This window comes from Schistocerca serialis, chromosome 3 (assembly GCF_023864345.2).
Source record: "Schistocerca serialis cubense isolate TAMUIC-IGC-003099 chromosome 3, iqSchSeri2.2, whole genome shotgun sequence".
Classification (NCBI taxonomy): Eukaryota; Metazoa; Arthropoda; class Insecta; order Orthoptera; family Acrididae; genus Schistocerca; species Schistocerca serialis.
Window position 1 is genome coordinate 217,255,178 of NC_064640.1, and position 23,360 is coordinate 217,278,537.

The 23,360-nt window shown below is 44.3% G+C and overlaps 1 protein-coding gene and 1 non-coding gene across 2 annotated transcripts; one reads left to right on the plus strand and one right to left on the minus strand.

The window, feature by feature from the left end:
• Positions 1-572: 572 nt before the first annotated feature.
• Positions 573-15,383, plus strand: LOC126471573 (uncharacterized). The gene is made up of 2 exons (XM_050099797.1): positions 573-1,609; positions 15,179-15,383. The coding sequence occupies exons 1-2, from the start codon at positions 1,336-1,338 to the stop codon at positions 15,244-15,246; spliced, it is 342 nt and encodes a 113-aa protein (XP_049955754.1). The 5' UTR covers positions 573-1,335; the 3' UTR covers positions 15,247-15,383.
• Positions 8,654-8,728, minus strand: Trnas-uga (transfer RNA serine (anticodon UGA)). The gene has a single exon. It is a non-coding gene; the product is annotated as a tRNA-Ser (tRNA).
• Positions 15,384-23,360: the final 7,977 nt, after the last annotated feature.

Here is a 23,360-nt window from a genome sequence, read left to right on the forward strand (position 1 = left end):
CAGGCAACTACGCTGTTATGCGGCGGCTCGTTTCGGCCCATTCAACATCTGTCATTCAAGTGTAACGAGCGAGTAACGGAGTTTATATTTCATACCTGCCACAGCAAATTTGTGTTCGTGGGGTCTCTATTCTAATTCGAACGTTTGACTTACGCTATACGTATTCGTTTCGGAATATCGTTTCTACGTCTTCCGTTAACTATACGTGGTTAACATTATGAAGACAATTAATAACATTTGTGAAATACAACTTTGTTTGCGGAAAACATAATGATGTTCGAAGTCGCCAGTTTTTCCACGACAAACGACTTTCAACAACTTATTATATGCATAATTGTTGCAACTGATTGCCGGGAATTTTATATATCTGAATTTCACAATTGGCGGCCTCCCCTTGTAAGTCGTTTATACAGGGTGGGCCAAATAAATGTGGCCCCAACGAGTGGATACGATTGGACTAGAATGTAGGCATACAGCCACACCCCGTGACGCGCACACCACGTGAACGCCCGTCACGTGATCCACGCCGGTTCAAAGTGTAGTGCGGGCTGTCAGTGTGAGTGGAGCAGTGCAAAGGGCACAATGGTATTCACAGGGAAGCAGCGGCTGTTCGTTATGGAAAGTTACGTGACAACGAAGTCGTGAAACGGTGTGGTCAGCAGTTCGGTGCAAAGTTTAATGGCGTGAAAGTGCCAGCGAAGAGTGCCTGCCAAAGCTTAGTCCGAAAATGGCGTCAGACATGATCTGCTTGGACAAGTCAACATTCCGAAACGTACCCGCAAACCAAAAAATGTGGTTGCAGTTCACCAGAAAATGCTTCCGAGTTCTACCAAATCAACCCGACGCCTTTCGCAAGAGACTGGCATTTCACGTCGATTATGCGGACGAATACTCCACCCAGACCTGCGCACGCATCGCTACCGAGTGTCTGTTGTTCGTGAATTAAAACCAGTTTCGTGAGTGGCGCTTCGTTGAGGTAACAATGAATAGCTTGGACATGGATCTGTTCTTTAAGTCTGTTGGAGCCTGGTTTCACATCAGTGGTTATGTCAACTCACTGAGTCACAGGTTCTGGGCAGCGAAGAATCCGCAAAACTCCCACGAAACACCATTGCACATGATCATAAGGTTGTGTTTTGATGTGCAGTGTCTGCACGCCTCTTTATTGGTCCCACCTTCTTTCATCAGACGCTGACTTCGGCGCATTACATTGCCAACATTTTGAAACTATTTGTGGCAGCATTAACAGAGGAGCAAAAAAACCCACAGTTACTTCCAACAGGATGGAGCAACTACCCATACAGCCGGCCGAACCTTGGAGTATTCACGCCTGATATGGTTGTTAGCAGAGGTCAATCTGGTCGCGATCCTAGCTGGCCACCCAGGTCACGTGATCTGTCAGTGTGCGATTACTTTGTGCGGGGAGTCCTCAAGACTAAGGTGCATCGCAACAACCCTCACAGTCTTCAAGAACTGCAGCAGAACATTTCGGATGACATTGAAGCAATTCCAGTAGTCCAGCTTCGATCCGCCGTCAGCAGCTTGGTGACCAGGGCACATAAGTGCCAAGAGATGAATGGTGGTCACTTTCAACATCTACTACAGTCAGGTTAGTACTGTATTTCCTTTCCTCTCCTGTGTTTCTTTGTACCCTTTTGTACTTTTATTTGCCCCGCCCTGTAAATGTTGTTATCAGTAACTGTCTTGTAACACTCTCCTGATGTAACACCGAAACTACATTTACGTCTGAAGACTTCTCTTCCATTAACGACGTCTTTGTTGCTCTGCTATCGCCATATCGACTCGAGGCGCATTGGATAACGAAAGAGCAGATAAGTGTTCTCCAGTGTGTGTTGCTTGGTAACAACTCTTCAGTCCATTCACGAAGTTGGTCTGATATTCCGTGCACTCGTATTTTGTTCATTAAGCGATAAACGCTCTGTCGAGCGATTTTATCTGGTTTTGTATAGCACGATCACTTATCTCGATTATGTCATTTTGGCGTTCGTGTGACGATTGAAAGAAGAAACATAGTAAGATATTGCTTTGTAAAACAATTTCGGAAAACAGAATTCGGTATTTCGGTCTTCTCTTTATCACACTCCGTTTCGATGCCAGTCTGTTGAACCACAGTGGGTCTTTCCCATCGCACTCAACATTGCTCCGCACATTCCTATCAAGTCGTACGGCACAAGTCCTCAGTTTTGTTCATTTGTATTCAATAATTTTAGTCTCAAAGGTGAATTTTTGATTCTAAGCGTTCAAGTAATGTGAAATCTATTTCTTGTTGCATTTGCCAAACAGAAATATCTTCCTACATTTCTTTACATTCCTACTGGCACGTCTTCTCATATGACTCTTTAAGCTTTCCCGGCGGATGTGTTGTAAATAGTCTTCAGGGGTTTGCCGCCGGATCACGTTGTGCAAATTCCACTATATTTTCTCGGAGCAACTGTCCGTCATCTTCAGCTGCTCCAACCTTGCTCGTGGCTAGATACGACTGACGGTATCCGCACACCGACGTCCCGTTTCTTAGAACACGCGCGCGAAGATTGCGCAGCCGCGGAAATCGCACATGCGCAGTGATTGCCATATTCAAACTCCCTCTGCCAAAAAGCGTAGAGCGGCTCTCCCGCACGTGCGCTGTACGCCGCGTTTGTCAAGTGCGGCCAGACGTTACTCACCAACGGCCGTACTAGGCCAGTGTTACGACGGGCCAGTTATCGAAGAATCTTGATGTTCGCGTCGTGATTTAATAGCAGCCAATGCAGGGTTCCAGGCTGTACTCAGTTGAAATCCCGTATCCCTGTTGATAAGATTATCGGCTGTGCGGATATGTATTGCTTCCTTAATGACGCAGTCCCAGAAAGATAGTGCCGGGGATAAAACTTCCGTCTCCTCATACATCATACGACGTCCTGTATTCAGGCAGTGTCTACATCTACATTTATACTCCGCAAGCCACCCAACGGTGTGTGGCGGAGGGCACTTTACGTGCCACTGTCATTACCTCCCTTTCCTGTTCCAGTCGCGTATGGTTCGCGGGAAGAACGACTGTCTGAAAGCCTCCGTGCGCGCTCTAATCTCTCTAATTTTACATTCGTGATCTCCTCGGGAGGTATAAGTAGGGGGAAGCAACATATTCGATACCTCATCCAGAAACACACCCTCTCGAAACCTGGCGAGCAAGCTACACCGCGATGCAGAGCGCCTCTCTTGCAGAGTCTGCCACTTGAGTTTATTAAACATCACCGTAACGCTATCACGGTTACCAAATAACCCTGTGACGAAACGCGCCGCTCTTCTTTGGATCTTCTCTATCTCCTCCGTCAAACCGATCTGGTACTCGGCAATTGCCGAGTTTTCCAGTTGACGAAGGCGTGTATGACGCTGATGTTCATCGCAGCGTTCTTGTACTGTGCGGCATGTCTGGCCTATATACGCTGCACCACACTGACAAGGAATCTTGTACACACCACATTTCCTCAGTCCAAGGTCATCCTTAACCGAAACCAGCAGGTTTCTTAGTTTTACAGTTGGTCGAAAAACACTTAATTCCGTATCTTCCGAGGACTCTTCCGATTCTTGACGACATGGCACCAAAATACGGCAAAAAGGCCAAAGTGGTGGGTGACTTCGTATCTAAATTCTGCTCCATAGATTTAACTCGCCTGGGCCTGAATGCATTACGTATATGTCTCTCAGAATAACCGTTTTGTCGGAACACTGTCTTCAAATGTTGTATTTCACTCGACGGGCTCTCAGGATCAGATTCCACATGTGCTCTATGAACTAACGTACGTAATGCACTACCGCACTGTGCAGGATGGCGGCAGCTTGTGGCCTGCAAATATAGATCTGCATGCGTTGGCTTGCGGTAGACGCTGTGTCCCAATGTTCCATCTGCTTTCCTTCGTACCAGGACATGAAGAAAAGGTAAAGTACCATCTTTTTCCACTTCCACTGTGAAGTTTATATTCGGATGGAGCGAATTCAGATGCTGAAGAAACGTAGGTAGAGTATCAAGTCCATGTGGCAACACGACAAATGTATCATCCACATACCGCAGGAAACAATAGGGCTTGAGAGTGGCTGTCTGTAGTGATTTTTCTTCAAAGTCCTCCATAAAATAATTGGCCACCACAGGAGACAGAGTGCTTCCCATGGCGACACCGTCCACTTGTTCAAAATATTGGTCTTGAAATAAGAAGTAGAAGTAAGCACGTGTTTGAATAATGCTACTATGTGCTGCTCAAACTTGTTGCTAATGAGCTCCAAAGAGTCCTGCAAGGGCACCTTTATAAATGAAGACACAAGATCGAAACTTACTAACAGATCCGATGATTGCAATCTACGGGTTTTCAGGCGACCTATGAAATCTTCAGAGTTTCGAATTTGATGGTCGCACTTGCCTACGAGAGGTCGCAATAGTGATGTGAGGTATTTGGCAAGGTTGAACCACCTGAAGATGTCGGACAGTTGCTCCGAGGAAATATTGTGGAATTTGCACAACGTGATTCGGCGGCAAACCCGTGAAGACTATTTACGACTTTTCATGTTTATACGGTTCCTTCTCTCCCCGCTGTCCAGTGGCGGCGTCCGCTCTGAACAAGAGAGTGGTATCCCGCGTTAGTATTTTAAGTGTAATTGTTTTTGCCATTGTCATTAATAGTATAATATAGACAGTATAAACAACTCCCAATTATTCGTAGGTTGTAGAAGAATTCTCGTTTCTTGTTCTCTCTCCAGCCGCTTTCGGAGGCCGATGGCTCAAATCCCCGTCCAGCCATTCAAAATGTAGGTTTTATGTGATTTTATTAAATCGCTTACGGCAAATGCCGGCGTGGTTCCTTTAAAAGGGCAAGGCCAATTTCCTTCCCTAATCAGAGTTTGTGCTCCGTCTCCAATGAACTTGTCGGCCGGATGTTAAACGCTAACCTTCGTGCTTTCTTTCCTTCCATCCTTGCAACAACAATCAGTCAGTTGCTGCTACAATTACAATGAGGTGACAAAAGTCATGGGGTAGCGATATGCACATATACAGATGGCGGTAGTATCGCGTACACAAGGTAAAAAATGTCAGTGCATTGGCGGAGCTGTCATTTGTACTCAGGTGATTCACGTGAAAAGGTTTCCGACGTGGTTTTCTGCCACGCGACGGGAATTAACAGACTTTCAACAAAACGGGGAATAGTAGCTACCGACCGTTGATGCCGAGCGGTTCTACGCGCTTCAGTCCGGAACCGCGTTGCTGCTACGGACGCAGGTTCGAGTCCTGCCTCTGGCATGGATGTGTGTGATGTTCTTAGGTTACTTAGGTTTAAGTAGTTCTAAGTCTAGGGGACTGATGACCTCAGATGTTAAGTCCCATAGTGCTTAGAGCCATTTGAACCAACCAATAGTAGTTGGAGCTAGGCGCATAGGACACTCTGTTTCGGAAATCGTTAGAAAATTCAGTATTCCGAGATCCAGAGTGTCAAGAGTGTGCCGAGAATACCAATGTTCAGGCATTACCTTTCACCACGGACAACGACGTGGCCGGCGGCATTCGCTTAACGACTGTGAGCAACTGCGTTTGCCTAGTCAGCGCTAACAGACAATCAATATCGCGTGAAACAACCGCAGAAATCAATTTGGGACGCTCGACGAACGTATCTGTTAGTAAATTCGAAGTTAATGGGCTATGGCAGCAGACGACCGACACGAGTGCCTTTGCTAAGAGCACGACACCGCCCGCAGCGCCACTCCTGGGCTTGTGACCTCATCGGCTGGACCCTGGACGATTGGAGGAGGAGGATATTAGTGTTTAACGTCCCGTCGACAACGAGGTCATTAGAGACGGAGCGCAAGCTCGGGTGAGGGAAGGATGGGAAGGAAATCGGCCGTGCCCTTTCAAAGGAACCATCCCGGCATTTGCCTGAAGCGATTTAGGGAAATCACGGAAAACCTAAATCAGGATGGCCGGAGACGGGATGGAACCGTCGTCCTCCCGAATGCGAGTCCAGTGTGCTAACCACTGCGCCACCTCGCTCGGTCTGGGACGATTGGAAAACCGTGGCCTGTTCAGATGAGTCCCGGTTTCATTTGGTAAGAGCTGATGGTGGGGTTCGAGTGTGGTGCAGACCCGACGAAGCCGTGGACCCAAGCTGTCAACAAGGCAGTGTGCAAGCTGGTGGTGGCTTCATAATGGCTTGGGCTGTGTTTACGTGGAATTGACTGGCTCCTCTGGATTTTCGGCTGCTTGGAGACCATTTGCAGCCATTCATGAACTTCATGTTCCCAAACAACGACGGAAGCCCTGCCTCTGGGCCACAACTGTTCACGATTGGTTTGAAGAGCACTCTGGACAGTTCGAGTGAATGGCTTGGCCACGCACATTGCCTGATTTAAATCCCATCGAACGTTTATGAGACGTAATAGAGAAGTCACTTCGTGCACAAAATCCTACACCGACAACACTTACGCAATTATGGGCGGTTATAGAGGCAGCGTACCCAACGCTGTGGCCGAGTGGTTCTAGGCGCTTCAGTCCGGAACCGCGCTGCTGCTACGGTCGCAGGTTCGAATCCTGCCTCGGGTATGGATGTGTGTGATGTCCTTAGTTTTGTATCCCGCCTGGATAGGCGGCGTGTGGGTCTGCTCTTGTAAACTGAAGGGTAGGCCGAATGTAGGAAGTGAGTAGGAGCAGGAAAAGGTGAAATGCTTCGGTACTGCGTATAGGTTATAACTCTTTTACTGGGGTATGAACATATACAACTGGTATTATTACTTAACTTTGGTTACAGATGAGCACGTAGGTGCAAAGCCATTCATTAATCAAATCTAACAGCGGCTAGAAGTTACAAAGGCAAAATCTGTAGTGGCTCGCCCACTATGAAATAGAAACACAGTCGCTTGGTCGTCTACTCGGAATCAAATGTGTAGAATCTGGAGCGGCGCTCGTAATGCTGCACAGCGCCGGCTAGAGGGCACTGTCGTCGGTGTCGGTGTCGTAGTGCCAACCTAGCAGAGCGCACCTACGTTGTGGCATCGTAGCTATCGATACTATACTACGGTTAGTTAGGTTAAAGTAGTTCTAAGTCTAGGGCACTGATGACCTCAGATGTTAAGTCCCATAGTGCTTAGAGCCATTTGAACCATATAGAGGCAGCGTGTCTCAACATTTCTGCAGGGACTTCAGCGACGTGTTAACTCCATGCCGCATCGAAATGCTGCACTGCGACGAGCAAGAGGAGGTCCGACACAATATTAGGAGGCATCCCACGACTTTTGTCAGCTCAGTGTAAAATACTGGCACGGTGGACAGAAAATTAAAGTTTTATTGTTTCAACTGAGCAGTCTGTGTGTGTCCCATTTAATCATTTACATTCAGTTTATCTTTCTTGAACTGCCGATGTTGGGCACCGTTCATAATTTTAAAGAAACGGTGACGTTCGTGACCCTTACATTTGATTTTAAGCTTATGTGATTGTCACATCTTATGGAGATGAAAACATTTTCCCTAACAACATTAGATTTGCCCCAGTTTTCAAGAGCTTCTGCGCGATCCCGTTTTCATTATAGTTGCAAAGAGCGTGGGTCTGCGAGACCATCCTATCTGAAACATGTTACACAGGATTTATCATGAGAAAATTAAGCTGGCGATTGCGGTCTTTCGTATTCCGTCCCATTCCGAGCCGAGTTAGCATCAGACAGCATCCACACCACAATCATCTGCACATCATGTCGTTTCTCCTCCCTTAATTGTGCGGTTTTTCAGCAATTAACAACGAGAAAAGAGGCGTTTTGTTACTCGCCCAAAGTACGAGCTTCTAGACAAAGGTGTGGCTTGTTTCAACGGCTTATTCGAAGGGTGGGGCAGATTTCCATCTTGACTTCTTTAGATTCCCACAATTATTTTATTTTTAACGTATTTTAAGAAGAAAAGCCCTCCAGATTTAACTTTAGAGTCCTTTTTTACAACATTTCACATAAACATCAAGATTTTAATGTACACTAGTGTGTAAAACTTAAGGACGAAAGTAACTTGCCCATTATGTGTCACTGCCAAGTAACGTAGCTCGATGAAACTTGGACCATAACTGTTACCATATAGTACAGAAAGTAACTGAAAGAATTACGCAATGAGAAGTAGTAGAAGTAGAAGTTTATTGTCTCATTACATACAATTTCGAGGCATTGACTTAAAAGTACAGGAGACTCGTCAAAATACAAAAACTGGTTTACAATTTTCCTTATAATACCAGTAATATAACATACAGCACTTAATTAAGCAGTTAATAGTTTTTCTTCAAAAGTAACAAACTTTTACGATTATCAGTCCTAAGTATTTGCTCTCTCCTGCTCAAATTTTCAGGTTGTCATTTATGAATTCTTCTACTGAATAGTAACATTTCTGCGCTGGTCTCTCATATAAGGATTTTTTCAGTGTTTCTAAATTTATGTTGAGCAATTCTCTTCCTTTCACTTTGTTATAAATTTTCATACCTATGTAATGTGGAGTTTGAGCATAAAGTTTTAAACGGTGGGTGGGCCGCATAAAATTGTTTTGATTTCTGGTGTTGTAATGATGTTGAAAATGATTCCAGAATGAGATTTTCACTCTGCAGCGGAGTGTGCGCTGATATGAAACTTCCTGGTAGATTAAAACTGTGTGCCCGACCGAGACTCGAACTCGGGACCTTTGCCTTTCACGGGCAAGTGCTCTACCAACTGAGCTACCGAAGCACGACTCACGCCCGGTACCCACAGCTGTACTTCTGCCAGTATCTCGTCTCCTACCTTCCAAACTTTACAGAAGTCCTCCTGCGAACCCCACAGAACTAACACTCCTGAAAGAAAGGATATAGCGCAGACATGGCTTAGCCACAGCCTGCGGGGTTCGCAGGAGGACTTCTGTAAAGTTTGGAAGGTAGGAGACGAGATACTGGCAGAAGTAAAGCTGAGGGTACCGGGCGTAAGTCGCGCTTCGGTAGCTCAGTTGGTAGAGCACTTGCCCGCGAAAGGCAAAGGTCCCGAGTTCGAGTCTCGGTCGGGCACACATTTTTAATCTGCCAGGAAGTTTCATATCAGCGCACACTCCGCTGCAGAGTGAAAATCTCATTCTGGAAACATCCCCCAGGCTGTGGCTAAGCCATGTCTCCGCTATATCCTTTCTTTCGGGAGTGCTAGTTCTGCGGGGTTCGCGGGAGAACTTCTGTAAAGTTTGGAAGGTAGGAGACGAGATACTGGCAGAAGTAAAGCTGTGGGTCCCGGGCGTGAGTCGTGCTTCGGAAGCTCAGTTGGTAGAGCACTTGCCCGCGAAAGGCAAAGGTCCCGAGTTCGAGTCTCGGTCGGGCACACAGTTTTAATCTGCCAGGAAGTTTCATGTTGAAAATGATTTGCTACAAATAAATCAGGGTTACTGTGTACAAAGATAATCAGCTCATATATGTATAGTGAGGGAACACTTAGTATACTCAGATTTTTTAGGAGTGGGCGGCATGATTTTCTTCGCCCTACATTGTACATATTTCTAATGATGGCTTTTTGAAGAAATGACACTTCTGTTCGAGGACAATAATTACACTCAAGTCACCGCGACTCCTTATGTGCCCCTGAACACTACAAAAGGTGGGACGTGGTTCTTAACAGGGTTTTGTGATCACCAAGGACGGCAGTGCATGCTCTTGAACGTGCTCACACGTCGACGACAAAGTTGGTAACGAATTCTTGTGGGAGGGCGTTCCATTCCTACACCAGGGCAACTGACAACTGCTAGCGGTCGTTGGTGCATGTGGACGTGCTACAGTATGTCCCCCCAACACATCCCTCATGTGCTCCATGGGATTTAAGTGGGGAAACGAACAGTCCCGTCCACTCACCGAATATTCTCACGTTCCAAGAGCACCATCACTTCCGCTGTTCGATGCGTTCGCGCACTGTCATCTATAAAAAAGACAAGTCAGGTCAAATGCAACCCTTAAAAGACGCACCTGGGGAAGAAGTATAGTGTCATAATAACGTTGACCGTGAGTGTACCGTGATCAAATATTTGGAGGTTATTACGCTCATGCAACATTATGCCTCCCCATACCAAAACACCTGGCGCACCAAAACGATCGTGTTCGACAAAGTTCCTCGGATTATGTATCGCACCTATCGCCATATGAAGGTACAGTCGCACCAAAAAGTATTGGCACAGTTACGTCTTAGTGGTTGTAGGTTAAACGAAACATATATTTCACAACAGAACCCAGACACGTGCCACCTTACATTACGTAGGTTACAAATATGTCCAAATCACCTGTCCGTAAAGTAACATACAATGTTATGAAAGTAAACATCGCTCTTCTGCATCCAAAAAAGTATAGGCACACCCGTATGAATCGGACAGTGTGTTCGTTTTCTTCATTGATGTTGTAAGTAGGCTGTTTAGGTTTTTATGTTGGTAACGCCATGTAGCGCTCTATTTGAAAATCACTGGCTGTGCTGTGTGCAGTCTGTGGCTGGTTTGCATTGTTGGAATTTGCTTTGTAGTGTTGGGCAGTTGGCTGTTAACAGCGCGTAGCGTTGCGCAGTCGGAAGTGAGCCGCCAGCAGTGGTGGATGTGGGGAGTGAGATGGCGTAGTCTTGAGAGCGGATGATCTGGACGTGTGTCCATCAGAGAGAGTAAATTTGTAAGACTGGATGTCATGAACTGATATATATATATTATGACTTTTGAACACTATTAAGGTAAATACATTGTTTGTTATTTATCAAAATCTGCCTATCAGTAGTTAGTGCCTTCAGTAGTTCGAATCATTTATTCAGCTGGCAGTATTGGCGCACGCTGTATTGGAGTAGTTTGAGTAACGAAGATTATTGTGAGGTAAGTGATTCATGAAAGGTATAGGTTATTGTTAGTCAGGACCATTCTTTTGTAGGGATTTTTGAAAGTCAGATTGCGTTGCGCTAAAAATATTGTGTGTCAGTTTAAGCACAGTCATTTATAATTATTCTAAGGGGACGTTTCAATGTTCACCTTCTAATAGCTAGTGTGCATCCCTTTAGCAACTACAACAGCACGTAAACGCCTAGGAATGCTTTGTATTAAATTCCTGGTGATATCAGGGGTAATTTTCGACCATTCCTTCAGGAGCACTTTCTCCAGGTCGTTTTTACCCGACTTGTGTGTCAAGATGAGCCCACAGGTTCTCAATGGGATTCAAATCAGGGCTCTGAGGTGGTGTTAGAACCCTTCTAGGGGCATTGTACCGTAACCACTCCCGGGTTTTCATGGCGGTATGTTTTGGGCCTTTGTCTTGCTGGAAATGAAACATCCCAGTAAGGCCCAATGTCTGTGCACTAGCTTGTAAATTACCTCGCAACACGTCGATGTACCTCATATGATCCATTGTACCGTGGATTACAGCTAGATTTCCAACGCCGGACGCCGCCATACAGCCCCAGACCGTGATACCACCCCCATCGTGTTTGACTGTGGTTCAAATGGTTCAAATGGCTCTAACACTCTAAGCGCCAAGCCCGTAAAATTTACGGGCCTGGGATCGCGCGAAAATCACCAAGCCCGTAAAATTTACGGGCCGCTACATTTAATTTCATTCAAAACACTGCAACGTTATTTCTACGGGTTTGGCCAGCGCTATACGTTTTTCAGATGTTTATTAACAAAATGCGTCCATAGATGTCACGGCAGCGCTGTAATTCATGTTAAAACTTATCTTTGCGTTCTCAGTCTGTATATCATTCAGTTGTTTGTCATCATGTTTCGGCGCGGTTTATCAGACGCAGAAATTGCGGATTTGATCAATCATAGCGACACTCTGGATAATGTAGAGAGTGATTCAGACGATTCTGAATGCAATGGTGTGTTTGAAGGTACGTATTTCCGAATTTTCCACGTAATTGTGCAGTACGCACATATCTGTTGAACATGTGTAAACGATGTATGTAGTTACACATAATGTGATATTCTTTTTAGAAGACGAGATTGATGACAGTTTGTCTTCAGATGAAGACGAGAATGATGTTGAAGGTGTTGCTTCAAATCCAGCAGCTGTGCCGTATCCGAAAGACAGTGAGTGGACTGCAGTTGACACCTACCGACCTCTGCCTGTCAACACGACACCCAGGCAGATACTAGTGGATATTGATGAGTCGAGTTCTGTACTGGATTGCAGTAAAGTGTTCCTTACTGACAGTGACGTAAATGAACTCAAGAGACAGACAAATTTGTATGCATCACAGACAATACAGAAGAAAAGAAGAGGAAATAATCTGAAGCCCCATTCAGTTTTGAGTTCGTGGAAGCCAGTGACTATAAGTGAGATGAGGCGTTTCTTGGGTATTATTTTCCACATGTGTGTTTCGAAAAAGCCCAAAATTGCGGACCATTGGAGCACTAATCCTGTTCTTAGTTGTAACTTTTGTCCCCATGTCATGAGCCGTTTGCGTTTCACTCAGATACTGTCATGCTTGCATCTTGTTGACAATTCAAATCAGAAAAAACCAGGCGAAGATGGATTTCATCCACTTTACAAAGTTTTGCCATATTATAATAATTTGAAGGAGCGATGTATCCAGGCATATCGTCCCTCAGAAAAAGTGACAATTGATGAAGGAATTTGCCCATTTCGAGGTCGTGTGAGTTTCCGTGTTTACATGCAAAATAAGCCTCATAAGTATGGACTGAAAGTATATGCTGTTGCTGAAGCCAGTAGTGGCTATGTTGTAAATTTTGAAGTTTATGCTGGTAAGCATATTGTTGACAATTCTTCGTCTGCGGTTATTTTGCGATTGTTGTCTGACAGCAGCTTGCTGAACAAAGGCCACACTGTGTATTTAGATCGATTTTATTCCAGTCCAGAGCTATTTCAGCAACTGGCAGAGAAAGGCACTGGAGCTGTTGGTACTGTGAACAAATCCAGGAAAGGATTGCCTAAAGATTTAGTATCTGCTAAGCTGAAAAAGGGCGAAATGTCTTTTCGGCGTAAAGATAATGTATTGGCAATGAAGTGGAAAGATAAGAGAGATGTGTATACATTGTCTACAAGGCATCAAGCAACATTTGGTACGCATACTAAGAGAAATGGGTCTGTAGTATTGAAACCACTTCAGGTACTTGATTACAACCTCAATAAAATTGGAGTGGATATTGGAGACCAACGCCTGCAGTACAATCCGTTCCAGCACAGAACTGTGAAATGGTGGCGAAAATTATATTTCCATTTGCTGCTTATGGGAGTATCAAATGCATTTTGGCTGTACAATGCAGTGCACAGGAAGAAAATTACAATAACAGACTTTATAACAGTGCTTGCAGTTCAGCTTGTTGAAGACGACACACTTGAATTCATTCCAAGAAATGAAGGAACTGTAGGTCGGCTAACAAAGAGACATTTTTTGCAGCACATACCTGCAACTACTAAGAAGTATGCTGCTCGTGTGTGTCACGTGTGCAGTTCCAGGAGCAAGAAACAGAGTGGCAAGGCTTCTCGCAAAGAGACACGATACGAATGTGAACAGTGTGGCGTTGCACTCTGCCTGGAACCTTGCTTTAAAATTTTCCACACTAAAAAACAATATGATTCTGTGTGAAATTTATATGTAATACTGTATACTATCAGAAACATGTAATGTAGTGCCACAATTTTGGTTAAAAATAAATCACAATTGTATTCCCTTATTCGTATGACTTTTTCTAAATTCTTAAAACATCTAAGTGATTTCTATAACTGTACCTTAAAGCTGTGCATTGTAAAGTAGTTTCTTTCACTCAGAATTAAAGTAGAAATGTGCAGCTTCAAGATGGTACCAAATTTGCCACAATCCAAACAGTAGATTTGATGCAGTAATTTTTTTAATATTGGTAAAATTGCCCGGTTTCTAGGGACGGGTGCATAAAATAGGCCTGGTACAGAGAGTGCTAAGCACTATGGGACTTAACATCTGAGGTCATCAGTCCCCTAGACTTAGAACTACTTAAACCTAACTAACCTAAGGACATCACACACATCCATGCCCGAGGCAGGACTCGAACCTGCGTCCGTAGCAGCAACGCGGTTCCGGACTGAAGCGCCTAGAACCGCTTGGCCACCGAGGTCGGCTTTGACTGTGGGATGCATGCGTTTGATGTCGAGGAGAGTAGTCGGCTTGCACCAAACTTTCTTTCTTATATCAGATCCGAACACATTGAACTTCGATTCGTCGCTAAATATCACAGTGTTCCAAATCTCCATCGGCTTGCTGATGTAGTCCTTGGCAAACTGCAGGCGTTTCTGCCGGTTAATTTCCGATATGTATGGCTTTTTTCTGGGAGAATGTCCATGCATGTCAGCCTCATTCAACACATTTCGTATAGTTTGAACACTAACCGTCTTGTCGGACGTTGTCTGAACAACCTCAGCAATAGTTGCTGCACTTGTAGCAGGTTCCTTCCGAGCAAGTGCGATGATACGGCGACGCTTTCGGGTTGTAAGCACTTTTGGACTTCCAGGACGACATTTATTCACTGTTGTTCCAGTCTCTTTATATTTATGAATGATGGCTCGTACCGTGGTGTAGCTAACAGACACCTCTGCTCCGATTTGTCGAAAGCTTCTCCCTTGAAATGGAACAATACCACTCTCTCACGCAACGCCACTGAATGTTCCTTCTTCTTCGGCCCCATGTTGACACTATCGCGCAATACAGCAACATACTAGCGACTGGGCCGTCAACAACACGCAGTGTCTATTGCATCAGCAGATGGCGTTCTGGTACCTGAAAACCCAGCAATATACCGAGAAGCCACGCTCTGTGCCAATACTTTTTGTGTGCAGAGCAGATTCATGTTTGCCCTTAATATTGCATTTCTTTGTTAATGGTAGGCACTGTGGGCAGAATTGTAATGTCTGGTATGTGAGGTAGCACGTACATGTGCTGTGTACCAGAAAGTGCGGCGTTTGTAACCAGCAACGATAAATACTCACGTGTGCCAATACTTTTTGGTGCGATTGTAGGTCCAGCATCGTCGAGAATTACAGTTTTGGTGATCGAAGTATTGTTGTATGAGGAGGCATAATGTTACATGGGCGGACTAAGCTCCAAATCTTTGAACACGGTACACGCACCTATCTGCGTTATTGTGACACTGCACTCCTACCCCAGGTGCGTCTTTTCAGTGGTACGTTCGACCCTGACTTTATTTTTACAGATGACAATGCGCGACCACGTTGGATAGCGCAGGTGATGGATCTCTTGAAACGAGAGGGTATTCGGTGAATGGACTGGTCTGCACGTTCCCCGACTTAAATCCAATCGAGTACGTATGGGGAAGCGTACTGCAGCACTTGTACATCCACCAACGACCATCCAGCAGTTTTCAAATGCTTTGGTGGAGGAATGGAACGCCGTACCACAAGAACTCCTTATCAACGCTGTGGACAACATGGGAGCAGGTTGTAGAGCATGCATTGCCGTCCATGGTGATCACAAACCCTATTAAAAATCCCATCCTATCTTTTCTAACGTCCAGGGGACCAGCATAAATAGCGGTGACTTCAATGTAATTATTACCCTTGAACAGAAGTATCATCAAGGCTTTCAACACCGTTCCTCACAAGCATCTTCTAACTAAACTGCGTGCCTGCGGAGTATCGCCTCAGTTGGGCGACTGGATTCGTGATTTCTTGTCAGAAAGATCACAGTTCGTAGTAATAGACGGAAAGTCATCGAGTAAAACAGAAGTAATATCCGGCGTTCCCCAAGGAAGTTTTATAGGCCCTCTGTTGTTCCTGGTCTATATTAACGACATAGGAGACAATCTGAGTAGCCGTCTTGGATTGTTTGCAGATGATGCTGTCATTTACCGTCTTGTAAAGTCATCAGATGATCAAAACGACTTGCAAAATGATGCCGGTCGGAGTGGCCGAGCGGTTCTAAGCGCTTCAGTCTGGAACCGCGTGACCGCTACGGTCGCAGGTTCGAATCCTGCCGCGGGCATGAATGTGTCTGATGTCCTTAGGTTAGTTAGGTTTAAGTAGTTCTAAGTTCTAGGGGACTGATGACCTCAGAAGTTAAGTCCCATAGTGCTCAGAGCCAATTGAACCATTTTGCAAAATGATTTAGATAAGATATCTGTATGGTGCGAAAAGTGGCGATTGACCCTGAATAAGGAAAAGTGTGAAGTTATTCACATGAGTACTAAAAGAAATCAGCTAAATTTCGATTACGCGATAGGTCACACAAATCTGAAGGCTGTATATTCAACTAAATACTTAGGGATTACAATTACGAATAACGTAAATTGGAACGATCGCATAGATAATATTGTGGGTAGAGCTAACCAAAGACTGCGATTCATTGGCAGAACACTTAGAAGGTGCAACAGGTCTACTAAAGAGACTGCTTACACAACGCTTGTCCGCCCTATTCTGGAGTATTGCTGTGTGGTGTGGGATCCGCATCAAGTGGGACTGACGGATGACATCGAAAAAGTACAAAGAAGGGCTGCCCGTTTTGTATTATCGCGAAATAGGGGAGATAGTGTCACAAACATGATACGTGAATTGAAATGGCAATCATTAAAACAAAAGCGTTTTTCGTTGCGACGGGATCTTCTCATGAAATTTCAATCAGCAGTTTTCTCCTCCGATTGCGAAAACATTCTGTTGGCACCCACCTACATAGGGAGAAATGATCATCACGATAAAATAAGAGAAATCAGGGCTCGCACAGAAAAATTTTAGTGCTTGTTTTTCCCGCGTGCCTTTCGAGAGTGGAATGGTAGAGAGATAGCTGTTTCAAATGGCTCTGAGCACTATGGGACTTAACAGATATGGTCATCAGTCCCCTAGAACTTAGAACTACTTAAACCTAACTAACCTAAGGACATCCCACAACGCCCAAAAATCACGAGGCAGAGAAAATCCCTGACCCCGCTGGGAATCGAACCTGGGAACCCGGGCGTGGGAAGCGAGAACGCTACCGCACGACCACGAGAGAGATAGCTGGAAGGTGGTTCATTGAACCGTCTGCCAGGCACTTAATTGTGAATAGCAGAGTAATCAAGTAGATGTAGATGTAGATTTCTGTTCGTCTTAGTTTGTATTTCTTTCAGCTACCATCTGTAGTATACTGAGCAGTTCTTTCTACGTATGATCCAAGCTTCGTCGACCTATGTTACTTGGCAGTCACACATCATGCGAAAGTTACTTTTGTCCTTAAGTTTTGCACACTAGTCTAAAATATGCTGCAGTTCGCAACAAGGGGAAACCCTTGGTTGCTCAGTCGTTTTCCCAGCCATGTATTCAGGATTCTCTTTCCCAATGAACAGAACTGCATTCGTTCCTGAATGAGTGGAGCAAAAAAGTCATCATCATCAATGCAAAAAGTTTTTCATCTACTCCGATTCCTACAAGCATTGCAGCGAATGTAGGCGAACAATACAGGATACAATTCTTCTACTACAACAGCAGGGGACACATGTATCGTATTATTATTATTATTATTTATTTTCCTGTCACAGTTGCATACATTTGCATACATTCAGGCAATGGTTCGAAAATGAAAAGAATCGTTCGAAACTGGTCACCATTCAAGAATATGCATACAGTTGTGACAGGAAACTAAATAAATAATAAAATACAGTTGCTGGTCCTTCATGCCAATGTAATGTTATAATTGCATTAATATTTCATTCTGCTGCGTGCCCGGGCGCCTTGGAAACAGGAGCAACGCGCATGCAGCCCAAACAGTCAAGGAGGTCTACAAGGAAAACATTGCGACACATGAGTCACTCCCTGCAGGCTTTTATCTGTCTGCTGAGTCAGAAAGCTATGCAACTGTGGGAGGAGGAGTGGCTGGTGGTGGGGGCAATAAGCTGCCGTGGGCGTAGCCAGACATACAGCCATGCAGCCGCTGCATACTTCGAACCGACTGCTCTGCTGGGATGACGTCAGCCACACCCACCTCTGCGTAGAACACTTTCAACACATAGCTTCATTCTCTAGCGGGAGCCCTCTCCTCCTCCACCCCACCCGTCCGCCCCCCCTCCACATCCCTCCCTCTCTACCTACGCCAAAAAGAGTCAGTGTACAAATCTCTGTGCGACGCATGTTAATTGAACACAATTTATATTTTCATGACAGGGCAGCAGCATATTTAAGGAAGGGGGGGGGGGGGGGGGGGTAGGACGTCAAACGGGCCGACTTGGAGCAGGAGAGGCACCACAAGACATTTTAATTTTCACTGTCTATACTTTTACAAGTAAATTCATAAAACTTTGTCAGCATGACCAGGAAGGATTCAAGATTCACACTCGTAACAGCGGAAGTTCAAAAACATAACAAAATAAACTTTTTTGGATATGAAATTTCATCATTTTTTCACTTACTGTTGGCTGCATTTTTCTTCACAAGTACGAGAGATTCTTTGATGAATTTTGCACAGCGTACAAACCATACTTACAGGTGTATGAAACTCTAGAATTTTCCAAATCTATTAAAAACTGTGGTAAAAATTGAGATAATTAACTACAAAATTTGATTTTTTTCTAAACATAAAGTTTAAAACGTAACAGATCATTCATTTTTTTTTCATAAATTAAATAGATTCTAAAGTTTCAGACACCTGTAAGTATGGTTTGTATGTTGTGCAAAATTCATCGAACAGTCTCTCTTACTTATGAAGGAAAGTGTACCTATAACAACAAATGCAGCCAATAGTAAGTGAAAAAATGATGAAATTTCACATGTAAAAAAAAAAATTTTGTTATGTTTTTGAACTTCCGCTGTTACGAGTGTGAATCCTGAATCCTTCCTGGTCATGCTGACAAAGTTTTATGAAGTTACTTGTAAAAGTATAGACAGTGGAAATTAAAATGTCTTGTGGTGCCTCTCCAGCTCCAAGTCGGCCCGATTGACGTCCTACCCCCCTTAAGCGAACACCTGCCCTCTATTTTAGCTGACTTGAAGACAAGTAGGATGAAATTTGTGTACCGTCTGGACTCCGGTCTAAGTTGTTGGTTTTAGAGTGTTGCAAAGTGGCTAGCTCATCCTCTTTAGTCCAGCGATCAGCTGACCAACTGGCAACATTTATCTGTTGTTTTTATGTAAGATATTACGTTTGTATTTCTCTTCTTTGCAGAAAGGCTTACAACTAAGAAGGGATAGTAGACATTAGTTTAGTCTTTCCATATACACTGGCTGACAAAAAAAGTGAAGCGCCGAGAAGGCATGTTAGCTACACGCACACATCACTGGTAAGTATTTAAATGACTATAGAGTTGTGATTCTCTGTGACAAGTAGAATGGCCACCAGAGTGCATTAGTGTTATTCGTGTTTAATGTTGTTACCAGGTCTGGTAGGGTATACAGGGTGAAGAAAAATGCCGCACTTGGCGGTCGGCATGGAATTTCTCACCCCAGTTCAAGACAAAAGTGTATCTAGCAAAATCTAGTCCCGCCAATAGATGTAACAGAAATGTGATTTAAAAAACGAGGTTCTGGCAACGCTGCAACTGTGTGCAGCGTGACCATGAACTTGTACCATGAACTCTCCGCTCCTATGGAGTTGTACCATTAGCTCAGTGACACGAGGCAGTGCCATGAGGAATGGATATGCAGACTCGCCGATGTTCGAATCGCATCCAGCTTTTTTTTAGTTAAAGCATGAAATTGTATCCAGTTGACACCTCCACAGTACGGTAACTTGTATATTTCTTTCTGTTACTGGTACCTTTATTTAAACATTAAGACATAACATGAACTTCTTACAGACGTAAACGGCCACTTTGTATCGTCCATGGCACAAATAAAGCCAATACAAAATAATAGTGGATACAGTATCTTCGTCTGTATCCAATAATGTACCAAAAACACGATACGTAAGATACTATATTGCACAATAGTTCCATTCTGTACTTTTGGCGTCCAAGCTTATCTTCAAAGAGTTGGTAAACACACGTACGAGCAACTTTCACTTTAGAGAAGGTGTTCGAAGTTACTACCTTGCATTTTCAAATACTTCTCCACTCGCTGGATCATAACTTGCTGGACCCTATGCAACACACCTGCATCCATCATTGCTGAAGTGGCATATACGGGAGCTACTGGGTCGTGCACATCCGTGGATGGAGTTCAATAAACTTGTTCCTTTAAGTGACCCAAAAATAAAAATCTAGTGGATGAAGGTGCGTGGAACGTGGAGACCAGAACATTGGACCTCCACTGTCAATCCATTACCGTGGAAAAGCTTAATTTAAATAGTTACAACATGCATTCCAATGTGTGGCGGTGCACCATCATGGTGAAACCATAACCATCGCCTAAAACAAAATGGAACATTTTCTAATGCGTCAGGCAAAGTATTGCAAAGAAACGTGCGATATAGGGCTGCATTCAACTTGTCCAGCAACAAGTAAGGGACCAAAAGCACGCCTCCCATGATTCCAGCCCACAAGTTTATGCCAAAGTGCGCCTGAAAGCCACGTTCACGGGTGACCTGTGGATTGCGTTGCGACTAATAATGGCTGTTGTGGAGTTTGAAACTACCTTCACGAGTGAAGCTAGTTTCTTCAGTCAATACGAAGTTATTTATAAAATGTTTGTTATCTTTCACTTGGTGCAAAAGCCATTCATAAAGCTATACTCGTCGGACACGGTCTTCTGGCCACTGGTGTTGACTTAACGAATAACGATATGGATGCAGTTCTTCGTCGTGCAACACTTCAACAACCAGTCTTTGAGGTATCTGTAACTGCCTTGCAATAGCACTGGTTCTTCACCGAGGTAACTGGTGAACAGTTTTAAGAATCGCGTCCTCTGTAGAGTACATCTAGACCTTGGACGACCTCTGTCCATTACTTGTGGATGAAGATTACCTGTTTCCCGAAGGCGTTACCCAAGGCGACGAAAAACATTCTTATCAGGATGACGCCTTTGAGGGTACCGTATAGCATACACACAAGCAGCAGCAGCAGCAACATGGTTACCGGATGCACTCAGCACCAAAAGCATACCGACATATCATCTTTTATGTACTCCATCAGAAAGCTGCCCTACATGAGCTAGACGGGATTTGTTATGATTGTACACTGCGCGGTTAGTAGACTCATGCCTGCAGTTTAATTTGTCCCACAGTCATATGATAGGCTATTGTCATGTGACAGAATGATGGCCTGCTTAAAAACGACGAGAACTATGGAACGGACGTCTAAACAATAAAAAAGAAACCTGACGCGAAATCGAACCATAGCTCCATGGTGGGTGTGGGTTTGCTGTCCCAGAAGTCTGCTCAGTGAGCTACGATGACTGCTATTGTAGAGCAGGGTGATACACGTTCCTCTGTACATTCAGATGCGTTGCACGACGTGACAGTGTTGCCAGCTCCTCATTTTCACACATGTGTTTTCAAAATGCATCAGATCTGAATTCGCTAGATAAACTTTTGTCTTGAATCTGGATGAGGAATCGCATGCCGACCTCCAAATGCGGCATTTTTTCTCCACCCCGTATAAGGGGCGTCAACACCATCAGATGTTAAGTGATCACTGTGAAGGAAACGGAGATATCGAATATACATGTGAGACAACATTATCAACACCCAATAGAGTCTGAAAAGGTCCTCATCGTGGGTCTCATTTTCTCTAGTAGTCGAATAGTGTAACATCCAGATTTGTGGGACCTTCGGTTGTTAGAGTAGCCTGATGTTGGAATGCAAAGGTGTACAAGGACAAGGAGTGTACCACTCATCCTACTAGTTAGACTCACTGTATTGTGCACCAAGCACACTGTAACCCCTAACCTCTCTATGTCTGTGCCTGCCATCCGAGAACAGGTAATGGACTCCCCGCAACTTAAAGTGTTGTCCTGCACCATTGGTCAGAGACTAGTTACAGCAGCACTAAGGAATTACCGTCCCACGAGTAAGCTGCCGTTAACGCCACAGCAGAGACGGCTGCGTTTGGAGTGGTGCCGTGACTGCGAATCATGGACAGTTGATGAATGGCGCCGCATTATGTTCAGGGATGAATCACTGTTCTGCATTGCCCCGAATGACCATAGTAGGTGGGTATGGGGGCGACTTGGGCACTATTCCCATTCTCCCAATGTTTTAGAGAGGCAAAGTGCTGTTACTCCTGACGGCATAGTGTCGGGAGCCATCAGCTATGACTTGAGGTCACGGTTGGTAGTGACTGTGGAAACTCTGGTGGAACAACAGTACGTCATGGACATTCTGTATCTTCATGTGTTGCCTCTCATGCAACCATATCGTGGTGCCATGTTTCAGCAGAACAATGCTCGTCCATACGAACTGTCTGTGTGATGTTGAGGTACTCCTGTGTTTGGCAAGTTCCCAGATCTGTCCTCGATAGAACTCGTGGAATCAGCTCGGCCGTTAACTACATCACAGTGGGTGTGTATTTGAGTATACACATAATTTTTAGAGAAATGTTGTATATTTCATGTTTTGTTTGGTTTTTATTGTTTTATCACTTTTAAGAACATTAAACACCTGGTTCTCTTACACCTCAAAACATCATCGATTTTTGTTACCGAAAACGGCCAAAATACACGAACTTAAATTGAGTTCCATAACTCTTCAAGAAATTGACAACATCGACACAGATCTGTAATTGCGACTCTTTTTGTAACGAGGCACGACTGAACATTTTTCCATGATTCGGAACCCATCACTGTACCAATAATCTACAGTAAACTTCTGCTACAAGGGGAGAAAATTCTGTTACATAATCTATATAGAATCGCGGTGTCTGTCTTATCAGGTCCCGATGGCTTCCCTCTGTTGGGCGATTTTTTTTCCATTCCATGATCATTTATCTCAGAATATAACGTTTCGGCGTTCGTACGAAGACTTAAATGAGGAAGTGTATTTAGCTCTACAGAGAAATAATTTTAGACGACTAAATTCAGTGTTTCGGTCTTCTCCCGTCATCTGCCATTTCGGTTTCAGTGCGTTTACTGAGTGGTTAGGTTGCTATATGCTAAAGTGGCAGGTTAGGAATCCAAAGGCCTCGGGTTCGATACCTGCTTAATCCTAAGATTTTTATCTGTAATTCACGACTTCTTTCATCTGTGGTAATATTTGTTGATGTGAAGAATGCCGAGCTGCACCGCGGTTCGGAATCCACGTTAAACTGTAGGTCCCTGTAATAATTGGCTGGGTCACTCGGTTCAAAGATTAGAGGAAGGCAACGGCATACCATTTCCAAGAGGACCATGCGTAGTAAAGCAATGAGGTGTTCAAAACAATCTTCGGACTGATAACTGCTTCAGTTTTTATATGATGAGTAAGTGAGCCAGTATGAGTGATTGAACAGATAATTTTGATCCGTTTACTGACTTAACTTAATATTATGGCATGTACCGTGCTTG

What these genes read in the sequence shown, in the direction of transcription:
- LOC126471573 (XM_050099797.1), top strand. Translation starts at nt 1,336, where the DNA reads ATGGTTGTTAGCAGAGGTCAATCTGGTCGCGATCCTAGCTGGCCACCC. An exon ending in TCAACATCTACTACAGTCAG is followed by an intron (nt 1,610 to 15,178) that starts GTTAGTACTGTA and finishes TTATTTTTACAG; the next exon opens with ATGACAATGCGCGACCACGT.